The sequence below is a fragment of the Perca flavescens genome, chromosome 3 (assembly GCF_004354835.1).
Source record: "Perca flavescens isolate YP-PL-M2 chromosome 3, PFLA_1.0, whole genome shotgun sequence".
NCBI classification, from domain to species: domain Eukaryota; kingdom Metazoa; phylum Chordata; class Actinopteri; order Perciformes; family Percidae; genus Perca; species Perca flavescens.
Genome location: NC_041333.1, coordinates 21,550,359 through 21,562,387, shown reverse-complemented (window position 1 = coordinate 21,562,387; position 12,029 = coordinate 21,550,359). Strand labels below are relative to the sequence as shown.

The 12,029-nt window shown below is 41.9% G+C and overlaps 1 protein-coding gene across 2 annotated transcripts in view; it reads left to right on the top strand.

Annotated features, from left to right (window-relative positions):
- hip1 (huntingtin interacting protein 1) overlaps positions 1-12,029 on the top strand; it is a 52,576-nt gene that overhangs the window by 22,429 nt on the left and 18,118 nt on the right. For both annotated transcript variants that reach the window (XM_028572964.1, XM_028572965.1), the window contains exons 5-15: positions 873-953; positions 2,468-2,544; positions 3,619-3,680; positions 4,910-5,050; positions 6,255-6,312; positions 6,493-6,568; positions 7,339-7,482; positions 10,033-10,130; positions 10,444-10,516; positions 10,636-10,819; positions 11,360-11,448. In XM_028572964.1, the coding sequence (XP_028428765.1) occupies positions 873-953; positions 2,468-2,544; positions 3,619-3,680; positions 4,910-5,050; positions 6,255-6,312; positions 6,493-6,568; positions 7,339-7,482; positions 10,033-10,130; positions 10,444-10,516; positions 10,636-10,819; positions 11,360-11,448 (1,083 nt within the window). The remainder of the gene's footprint in view (positions 1-872; positions 954-2,467; positions 2,545-3,618; positions 3,681-4,909; positions 5,051-6,254; positions 6,313-6,492; positions 6,569-7,338; positions 7,483-10,032; positions 10,131-10,443; positions 10,517-10,635; positions 10,820-11,359; positions 11,449-12,029) is intronic.

Genomic DNA, 12,029 nt, shown 5'->3' with positions numbered 1-12,029 from the left:
TCTTAGATTTTGGATATCGTTATATTGTAATATGGCATACGCTTTGTCTTTTCTTGGTTTTAAAGGCTATATTACAGTAAAAGGATGTGATTTTCGGGAACTTACCAGACTGTTCTAGCTGTTATTACTAGCTATTATTTGCCTTTACCCACTTAGTCATTATATCCACATTATGGATGATTATTTATCACAGATCTTATTGTGTAAATATTTTGTGAAAGCACCAATAGTCAACCCTACAATATCGTCGCAATATTGATATCATGGTATTTGGTCAAAAATATGGTGATATTTGATTTTCTCCAGCCCTACCTCTACAGAATGCAGTGCATTACAGCCACTAAATCTGAGCAGTCTAAAGCAACATACGGGTGGAAAGCCTGCTCTGTTTTGTATTCCTGGATGTTTTTTTATTACTCAGGCAGGAGGATACAGGAAGTTGGTCCCTGTGACCGGGGTGGTGGCCTCTCCTGTTGGGTCATCACCACCCGCACTCCCAGGCTCAGGGAAAAAGGAAGTGAGAAGCAAATCGGCCAAATAACTACTCTTATTCAACCTTGTCCACACTGAGACATTTTCACACCCAGTGAACTGAACTGAACCTGAACTGAATATGGCCAGTCTTTGCTCACTCTTTTCACGTTTACTGTGTGATGCCTTCAGCCACAGTGCCACAACGAATTTCCTTAAAACACCAAGTGATTTGCTTCCTCAGTTTTCTTTTACTAGCAAAAGCTGCAAGTCCTCCAGGAAGAGAAACGTCTATTTTATACCTTTTGATCATGTCTCTGCTCTTCCTCTTAACGTCTCTCTCTCTCTCTCTCTCTCTCTCTCTCTCTCTCTCTCTCTCTCTCCCCCCCCCCCCCCCCCAGGGTCACCTGAGTGAAGGCTATGGGAAGCTGTGCAGCATCTACCTCAAACTGCTCATCACCAAAATGGAGTTTCATATCAAAGTGAGTCATATTAGCCTATAAAACCCAGCGCCAGTCTCCCTCATCACTCATTATCTTTGTCTCAGACTCTCTTTTTAGTGCCAGCATATCTCTGCTGGGGGCTTTTACACTAATGGCCTCTCAAGAATCTGTGATGTAGTCTTTTTATGAGACAGCAGAGCAGAGCAGTGCCGTGCTCTGATCGAGAGGCAGTGTTGATCCTATCACAAGAAGATGTGGTTAGTTTTTGCACCACTGACGGCTAATTCTTACCCAAGGGTCAGGGCAGTGTTAGAGGACAGTTTGCCAAGATGTATCATGGGAATCAAAAGAGTAAAGTGACACTTTGCCAGAGGAAACCATTAATCAACTTTTATTTCACTTCTGTACCCTGTATTTGCTCAGTTTGTACACATCAGCATGCAGGTTGATATATACGCCTCACGCAAAGTCTTAAAAACGCTGAAGCCACAGCAAGAAATACAAATTCTCTCGTCACACACTAGATAAAGGTCAATTAATCAACAGTCAGCTTCTGTGAAAACAGTCTCATATTAACAAAGCAAAGAGCTGGTGAGCTAAAAAGAATATCTGCTTGGGTCATTTTTACTTTCTAAATAATCTACTGCCCACATGCATATTTCAACAGAAATAGGGTGCCTTAACATATTTTAGGGTTATTTTCAAAACAGGGATTTTTTCTTTTTTTTAATCTTTGGAGTCCTCACACCTGCCCACCATTACACTTCATATAATCTTTGGCTGCAGAGAAACAAGAATGGTTTTCAGATATATATTTGTGCTGCAGTTTTATCAAACCATTCAATTCACTGCCAGGTTTTTGTTTTAATTGGCTTCAACTTGTGAGACAAAAAAGAGTGCACGGGAGCAGTTCAAAGTCCACACAACACATTTGCCTGAGGGATTCAAAGAGTTTCTCGTAAACTTGCCAGCCAGCGTATAGTAAGTGTTCAGATTAAGACATTAAGACATACTTTTATTGACCCCCGAAGGGGAAATTACATGGTTTTCACTCCTTTCAATGCTTTACTTAAAGCAATTAATATTTAACAATATTAACAATGGATCACATGATTATTTGTTTGTAAAAGGGGTCGCTCATAGTGATAAAACCACAGAGAAGCATCCCCTCTGCTTTACACAGCGTTCTATAGACTTTTCCAGCTCATAATTTTGGGTTTCTGGCCAACAACTGTACTGGTTTGGTTCATTCTCCCCGATCTCATCTAAAAACTCTCGATACTCGACCTGCTCAGCACCAAACAGCAGACAGACACACCTAGCTGGTGAACACAGTGGAGTATTAGCAGCTAAAGAGCCAGATATGTTTTTGAGGATTTGTTTCTGTGTAAATATTGGACTCAAATTCATCAGATGGACACAAACACGACTCCAATTATAAAAGTACAATGTTTATGGTTATAAACAGTACATCATGCCTGTAACCTACTCATGTGTTCGTATCAGATGGACATCAGGACGGCTGAACTTCCTCCTGTTGTCTTCTTTTTCAGAACCCTCGTTTCCCCGGCAACCTACAGATGTCAAACCGACAGCTCGACGAGGCTGGAGAGAACGACGTTAACAACTTGTGAGTGTGGCATGCTGCTGCTGCCTCGCCTGTCGTTATTGTTTTTGCGGTTATTGCCGGCCAGAGCCCAGGATCCAGATATGAATGGGTTTTCAGTGTTATATCTCAAACTGTGTTGACCAAAGTGTGAAATAAAATGTAATTGGATGAATTCATTAATCATAATGCAACAGAGCCACAAGAACGTATTCATCGTGATCATTTTAGAGGTGTGTTGTTCAGCACAAGTTAGTAGAAGAAAACTGTTTAAAAATGTTAGTCTCCTTCAAGCAGTTTAGTTACGGGGCTGCTACATTTACCTCTTAAAATAACTTCTATGCCAAACTAGAGAGAGGTTTTCCTTCTCATGTTGTTAAATTTAGATTTTCAGAGGCCTGTAGAGGTGAAAGTATCTAAAGTTAGCAAAAATATAGGAAAAGTCAGAAAAAAAAGGAATAATTTTGTGAAGATGTATTCCCAGGTTTGGACCCACTGTACTATACAGTTACAGGTGTGCATTATTATTATTACTTCCGCCAAGGACGTAATGTTTTAGTCTTGGTTTGTTTGTTAGCAGGATTACATAAAATCTACGCACCGGATTTTCATGAAACTTGGTAGAAGGGTGGAGCATGTGCCAAGGAGGAGCCCATTCAAATCATGGAGGAGATACACAATTTTTTTTTTGCTTTTGTTAAAATTGCGAGATTTGTGTGCATTTGTGCTGCATTCACAGTGTCGAAATAATTGGAAAAATGAGTTCCCGACTGGGAAGATTAAAATAGGGCATGCCTTGGCGGAGATCTGTGCTCCCAGAGTGCCCTTCTAGTTTGGGGTATTTTTCTCCTGCTTTGATCATGACTCAGCCAATCAGAATGTGGGAAGGAAATTAAGTAATGGTGTTGTTTCAAGAAAAACAGGAAAACACTCATCTGCAAAAACTGATTGACATGAGAGAAGAATGACATCAATGTGAACGCTCTCTCTTACACTCCTTGATCCAATTTTTACGACTATGACGAGATAAAACGTTTGTCTGTTTGCTGAAATCATGTAAAAATGGTCATCTCTCTTTCTGTATCTCTCCTCTTTTAGCTTCCAGTTGACAGTAGAGATGTTTGACTACCTGGAGTGTGAGCTCAACCTCTTCCTGGGTGGTAAGCTACCAGCTGTGCTTATCTGAGCCAGAGCATGATGTAACACACACACTCACACACACACACACACACACACACACACACACACACACACACACACACACAGTTTGCTGATACACTCTCACAGACAGGAAGATGCAGTCTGACTGATAGGTGTACTGTTCATAATGGTGCACAGAAATAGACACTCTGACTGCTATTAGTGGTTAGATACCCTTAGTGGTTAGCCCTGCTGTTGTCTGGGTGAGTCATCCTGGGTTAATGTCTTTTAAAGTATAGACAGGACTAAAAATAGACGGCTGGGATGTGACCAGGAGCTCAGAAGAAATTCTGGGAAAGCTGTGCACTCCTATTCATAAATGAACAGGAGAAAATGACATTCTTGTTTCAATGTATGATGCTCTTCATTCTTATTACTCTCTCCCCCATCCTCCTCCCCCGCTCTCTCTAGGGAAATAAAGATATCTGCCAAAACCATATCTCTATTCATATTCAGAACAAACTTTTGTTCTTATGAGTTTGATATTCCACTAAACATACACAAAAACGCATTACAGTTACCTCACACCCAAATCTCAAAGCATCACGTCATTCAGGGGTAAAGAGGTGTGTGTGTGTGTGTGTGTGTGTGTGTGTGTGTGTGTGTGTGTGTGTGTGTGTGTGTGTGTGTGTGTTTGTGTGTGTGTGTGTGTGTGTGTGTGTGTGTGTGTGTGTGTGTGTGTGTGTGTGTGTGTGTGTGTGTGTGTGTGTGTGTTTTCTAGCTGTGCAGGAAACCACACCTCTGCAGTGCACAGAAGCTCTCCAGGCTTCAGGGTTGGTGTGAGTAGGGTGGCAGGGAAATGAAAGATGAAAGAGGGGCGTGATGATGGAGGCAGAGAGGGAGTTAGACAATCCTGTTAGTGTTCAGGTTGCTGCCCCACTTCAAACCTTTTTCCTACCCTCCCCCATGAGCAAGAGTGAGCTTCTTGCTGCTTTCAGCCATTTTCTCAGTTTATTTTAGTGGCTGAGAGCACAGCAGAACAACTTGATTGCTTCATGAAAAATTCATGATTGACGAGGCTCGTGCACGACTGTCTCGCTACGTTTGCATTAATAATCAATGATGTGTGCATGTGTGGTGTGTTTGTAATGATACCTGATGGGTTCACACAACTCTGTGTGGGTAGATATTGATGCATTGAAGAGATCCATTGATCGGGTATGTGTTTCTCTCTCTCTCCCCTCCCCAGTATTTAGCTCTCTAGACATGTCTCGGTCGGTGTCCGTGACAGCGGCGGGCCAGTGTCGCCTGGCCCCCCTCATCCAAGTCATCCTGGACAGCAGCCACCTGTATGACTACACCGTCAAGCTGCTGTTTAAGCTGCACTCCTGTGAGTGACACACACGTCTGTTACACCGCAACTACAGGCTCCGTAGTATTAGGGTTCAAACCTTATTTGAAAAGTCTCTTATTACAAACTGCCTTAACTTGTCATAAAGCGGTCGTTTCAACCTGATGAATGCCACCTGTTGATGCACTTTCATGGGATTTGATCATTAGCATAATACATTTTTCATAACTGATGAATAAGTAGTCATGTTTCATTCACAAAAAATGTCACCTGAGAGTAAAAAGCAGAATTTCACACCGCAGAGTTTCAAGTCCTGCTATTAGAAGTCAGCAGACGTAAACATGACAAATTCCAGTGTCGGTAGTGGGGATGTAATTCTTTTCAGTAATTAATCTGACGATTAATTGATAATGATTTATTCTACAAAAGGTAAAGGCGGTAGTGAAAAATGCCAATCACATCTTTCCAGATCCCAAAGTGATGTCCTTAAATTGTTTTTGTTTTTTATCTGACAAACAGTCCGATACCAAAATATATATTCGATCGACTGATAATCGCAGCTCCGGTCATTATTATGGGACCTGAAACAATTACTGAAGAAAATGACTGAAAAAACAGAAATAAAGACAAAATAAAGTTTAGATATGCCAGTAAAATCCTAAAAAAAACTAAATCGGCAAGCCATGATAATGATAATATGGTGAAGAGAATATTAAAAATGCATTAGCCTACGTTTATTTCAGTTATATTTATATTCAGTTATAAAAATACTGAATATAACTCATGAACTCATGAATTCCCTTTTGTGAAACATTTTTAACACAAGTAAATTGGTAAATGCCACAAATTATCTTGAATCACTTGAACACACCTATTCAGAACCTATCTGTTTGTTTGAGTGGTTCTTGCATGAGATCCATTGCCTCTTGAGCAGCATTGAATTCAACTTTTGAGATTTGAGTTTCACCTTTAACTCTTAAAAGTCCTGCAGTACAGAAATAATGTGTGTAAATACTCAAAATGTGTGACACTTTTCTTCAAAGATTTAAAGATGACATGCTCTCCTCGGACCCTTTGGCTCCTGAAACCTTTCACAGCTCTGCTGGATAAACTCAAACGTGCATGCAGTTCAGTTTCATGAAGCCTTTTCTCAGTTTCTGAAAAAAAAAGATGTTTGTATATAGAATACCTGACAGCTTTGGTGTCCGAGACTGACATGTTTGTGTTTTGTGTGTGCTTGCAGGCCTTCCAGCAGACACTCTCCAGGGCCACAGAGATCGCTTCCAGGAACAGTTTAAGAAGTATGAAGTTCACTCGCAGAAACCCAGCCGGTCACGGTTTCACTCTACTCGCTGACTGAGTGTGAACCCGAGGACTGAGCTCTTAGTACCGCGTTGAATGACGTTTACAATGTCAAACTCTTTAGTCTCTCTCAAATCTGTTCCTTGGTCTGTACCAAACTCTCTGTCTCTCTGTTTCAGATTAAAGAGTCTGTTCTATCGCTCCAGTAACTTGCAGTATTTCAAGAGGCTGATTCAGATCCCACAGTTGCCTGAGGTGAGAAACGCCCTCACTAAGTCTTACATTTTCCACATTTTAACCAAACCTACCAAGCCTAAAGTTGACCTGGTTGTTTCAGGTTTTTGTTTAACAATGAATTGATGAATTCCCCATCAAAAAGCTCTCTCTTTTAATAGTGTATCTTTTATATACCAGTTTTTTATAGACTCTAAAACAAGTCTTGATTATATCTTCTATACAGATGTCTTTCTGTTCATATCAACTTCTCAGCTTTTATCTACCCTTCATTTTACTGAGATACTTATACACGCTGCTACATATGATATAAATGGAAATGAGGAAAGAGACACGTAGGCCGCCTTCACAATATGCACTTTGAGCTCACTCTCTGTCCTACATTTTCAAATATCTATTTGAGGGTGTAACTCCTATCCATCACTAACATGAAGTGACATAAACATGCCCTGTAGCTGCACTCCCTTGCTTTTTATTGTTATGCAAACGAAGAAAAAAAAAGTTGCTCTGACACAAATATTCTGCCACAAGGCAAATGACTAACTCCCCTTCATGGGGATGCAGGTGAATTAATATAAATGAATGTGTTTTGAATGTAAGCGCATGATATTGATGTAATCTAGATCTCATATGTTAAAAATGCACATGTATTTCTATGTTGTTTAAACTTGCAACAAATATCAGATTTTCAAGGGTTAAAGACATTTTTGGGACACTAACTGCTTCCTGCAAAAAAAAAAAAAAAAAAAAAACAATATGGTGATTAAAATTGTGCTGTGTGATTCTTGCAGAACCCTCCTAACTTCCTGCGTGCGTCGGCTCTGTCGGAGCACATCAGCCCTGTGGTCGTGATCCCCGCCGAGTCGTCGTCCCCCGAGTTGGAGCACGTGGTGGAGACAGACGACCTGGTGGACACGGACGTCCCTGTGTTGCCGGTAACTAAACAAGCCAAGTATCCCTGAATGATACCTTCTTAAATGAAATGGTATGTGCGCTGTTGTAGTCAGCAATCAAAAATGGGAAACTGAAGGAGATAAAAGCAGGAAATAACATCATTCAATTCAATTACATTTTATTTATAGTATCAAATCATAACAGGAGTTATCTCAAGACACTTTACAGATAGAGTAGGTCTAGACCACACTCTATAATTTACAAACACCCAATAATTGCAGTAATTCCCCCAAGAGAAAGCATTTTAGTACGACAGTGGCGAGGAAAAACTCCCTTTTAGGAAGAAACCTCAGTGGTGAGAAAAACTTCCCTTTAAGGGAGTAACCTCAGACAGACCCAGGCTCTTGGTAGGCGGTGTCTGACGATGCGATGAACAGTGGCAATAATAGTCACAATAAAGATAATGGAACAGTGACTAGAAATAGTAGTTCGTTTTTTTTTACATGTCATTTAGCTGACGCTTTTATCCAAAGCGACTTACAATTGCTATATACAGTGAGGAAAATAAGTATTTGAACACCCTGCTGTTTTGCAAGTTCTCCCACTTAGAAATCATGGAGGGGTCTGAAATTGTCATCGTAGGTGCATGTCCACTGTGAGAGACAATCTAAAGAAACAAAATCCAGAAATCACAATGTATGAATTTTTAAACTATTTATTTGTATGATACAGCTGCAAATAAGTATTTGAACACCTGAGAAAATCAATGTTAATATTTGGTACAGTAGCCTTTGTTTGCAAGTACAGAGGTCAAACGTTTCCTGTAGTTTTTCACCAGGTTTGCACACACTGCAGGAGGGATTTTGGCCCACTCCTCCACACAGATATTCTCTAGATCGGTCAGGTTTCTGGGCTGTCGCTGAGAAACACGGAGTTTGAGCTCCCTCCAAAGATTCTCTATTGGGTTTAGGTCTGGAGACTGGCTAGGCCACGCCAGAACCTTGATATGCTTCTTACAGAGCCACTCCTTGGTTATCCTGGCTGTGTGCTTCGGGTCATTGTCATGTTGCAAGACCCAGCCTCAACCCATCTTCAATGCTCTAACTGAGGGAAGGAGGTTGTTCCCCAAAATCTCGCAATACATGGTCATCCTCTCCTTAATACAGTGCAGTCGCCCTGTCCCATGTGCAGAAAAACACCCCCAAAGCATGATGCTACCACCCCCATGCTTCACAGTAGGGATGGTGTTCTTGGGATGGTACTCATCATTCTTCTTCCTCCAAACACGGTTAGTGGAATTATGACCAAAAATTCTATTTTGGTCTCATCTGACCACATGACTTTCTCCCATGACTCCTCTGGATCATCCAAATGGTCATTGGCAAACTTAAGACGGGCCTTGACATTTGCTGGTTTAAGCAGGGGAACCTTCCGTGCCATGCATGATTTCAAACCATGACGTCTTAGTGTATTACCAACAGTAACCTTGGAAACGGTGGTCCCAGCTCTTTTCAGGTCATTGACCAGCTCCTCCCGTGTAGTTCTGGGCTGATTTCTAACTTTTCTTAGGATCATTGAGACCCCACAAGGTGAGATCTTGCATGGAGCCCCAGTCCGAGGGAGATTGACAGTCATGTTTAACTTCTTCCATTTTCTAATGATTTTTTCACCAAGCTGCTTGGCAATTTCCCCGTAGCCCTTTCCAGCCTTGTGGAGGTGTACAATTTTGTCTCTAGTGTCTTTGGACAGCTCTTTGGTCTTGGCCATGTTAGTAGTTGGATTCTTAATGATTGTATGGGGTGGATAGGTGTCTTTATGCAGCTAACAACCTCAAACAGGTACATCTAATTTAGGATAATAAATGGAGTGGAGGTGGACATTTTAAAGGCAGACTAACAGGTCTTTGAGGGTCAGAATTCCAGCTGATAGACAGGTGTTCAAATACTTATTTGCAGCTGTATCATACAAATAAATAGTTAAAAAATCATATATTGTGATTTCTGGATTTTTTTTTAGATTATGTCTCTCACAGTGGACATGCACCTACGATGACAATTTCAGACCCCTACATTCCAAGTGGGAGAACTTGGAAAACAGCAGGGTGTTCAAATACTTATTTTCCTCACTGTATGTCAGAGGTAACACACCTCTGGAGCAACTAGGGGTTAAGTGTCTTGCTCAGGGACACATTGGTTGATGTATTGCAGTGGGAATCGAACCTGGGTCTCCCACACCAAAGACATGTGTCATATGCACCGCGCCATCACCACCTAGTTGTAGTAGTTGATGGCATAGCAGGGCACTGCAGGGCGTTACAGGACGTAGCAGGGCATTCATTGACAGTGAATGTGCAGTTCGGAAAGATCGATGGAGACTACTTATAAGAATATTAGAAGACATGAAACTTTAGAGGCACAAAGGTGGATTGTAGGTACAGCTCCAATAGTTAATGACTGCGTTTCATAATGATGCAGTTAGGAAAGACAAGGAAACACAAAATAATAACCCAGTTAATGACAACAATAAAATGGTGCCAATGTAAGTTTTCTCATGTGATTTTTCTTTTCAACCTGCTTGTTTTAAACACACAGGCTGCTTTGGAGACCAAGTTTGACGACCTGTTTGGCACCTCGGCTGCTATAGACCCCTTCAACTTCAACAGTCAGAACGGCATGCGGAAGGACGACAAGTAGGGCCTGAAAATGTCACAGTAGATTTGTGTGTCTGCGTGATTATCGCTGTCAGTGTAATTTAAAATTTGGCAAGAAGCTAAATTATTCTCGTCACATTTGCATAAAAAAAAACATCATCAAATATTACAGCACAGTTATGGATCTTTGGGGTGGTTGTGTGAAATTCTACGTTTAAATTAGATGCATACAAAAATCCAGACCTAAATCAAGCCAAATTTCATTTGTATCTGTTACAAACTTCCCTGTGAAAATAAAGTTTATTGATTTCCTGTTTATATTTTGGACTGTTGTTTTGTCTGTACCCATCAGAGACCGTCTCATTGAACAGCTGACAAGGGAGATCCAGGCCCTGAAAGACGAGCTGGAATCTTTCAGACTGGAGGTAAAGAGGATTATCGTTATTAATTTCACAGATAGCTCACACACAAATAAATCTATCTACAAAGGATCCCAGTGTTAATTTCTTTTCATCCCACTCTCTCTTTCTCTGTCCGTCACCAGAGTGGTCGCTTGTGTCAGGCCCTGAGGGGGCGTGTCAATGAGCTGGAGGCGGAGCTTGCAGAGCAGAGCCACCTGAGGCTGCAGGCGGCAGGAGAGAGCGAGTTCTTGAAGGCGGAGCTGGACGACCTGCGGAGGGTCCGAGAGGACACGGAGAAGGAGCAGCGGAGCCTGACGGAGATAGAGAGTAAGTCTGGACGTCTGTCCTTTTAACAGGAAGCTTCTTGGTCACATTATTATGAATCCAAATAGTTGAAAGCTTTGCTGCCCTCATTTTTTGTTTTTGTTTAGTCTGACAAATTCCACCCTTTTGGCAATGACTTTAAGTGAAGCTACAACAAAACAGTTTACAAATCTATTAAAGTAGTTTGTTTCACAATACATGCTGTGTCCTATTTATACAGAACACACCGGTACACTTAACATACAGTCAAGACTATTTTATGTTCATTTATTTGAATATATCTTCTGTGTGTATCCATGACTCAACTTGACTGCAGATATGTAAAAGTTGTGGCAAACATGGTTGCTACTCTTGTCAGTGCCTCCTTTTTAAAAGGAAGGAAAAAACTATAGGGTGTAACATGGGAAAACTGATAACAATTTATTAAACTAGGCCTTTGTTGTATCGATGATTTACCTACAGTGTTCCTCACCTGCAGTCATTATTGTGTCTGCTAATAACTGTGTATGACTGTCTCTCTCTCTCTCTGTTGTTTCCAACCAGAAAAAGCTCAGGCCAATGAGCAGCGCTACACCAAACTGAAGGAGAAGTACTCAGAGCTGGTTCAGAGTCATGCAGACCTGCTGAGGAAGGTATGAAGACGAGTCTGACTTCTTCATGTTAAATCAGATCCTTCTCTGTGTCCTTGTCCTAAAAAAAAAACCATCCATCCATCTTCGTCCGCTTATCCGGTGTCGGGTCGCGGGGGGAGCAGCTCCAGCAGGGGACCCCAAACTTCCCTTTCCCGAGCAACATTAACCAGCTCCGACTGGGGGATCCCGAGGCGTTCCCAGGCCAGGTTGGAGATATAATCCCTCCACCTAGTCCTGGGTCTTCCCCGAGGCCTCCTCCCAGCTGGACGTGCCTGGAACACCTCCCTAGGGAGGCGCCCAGGGGCATCCTTACCAGATGCCCGAACCACCTCAACTGGCTCCTTTCGGACGCAAAGGAGCAGCGGCTCTACTCCGAGCTCCTCACGGATGACTGAGCTTCTCACCCTATCTCTAAGGGAGACGCCAGCCACCCTCCTGAGGAAACCCATTTTGGCCGCTTGTACCCTGGATCTCGTTCTTTCGGTCATGACCCAGCCTTCATGACCATAGGTGAGGGTAGGAACGAAAACTGACCGGTAGATCGAGAGCTTTGCCTTCTGGCTCAGCTCTCTTTTCGTCCT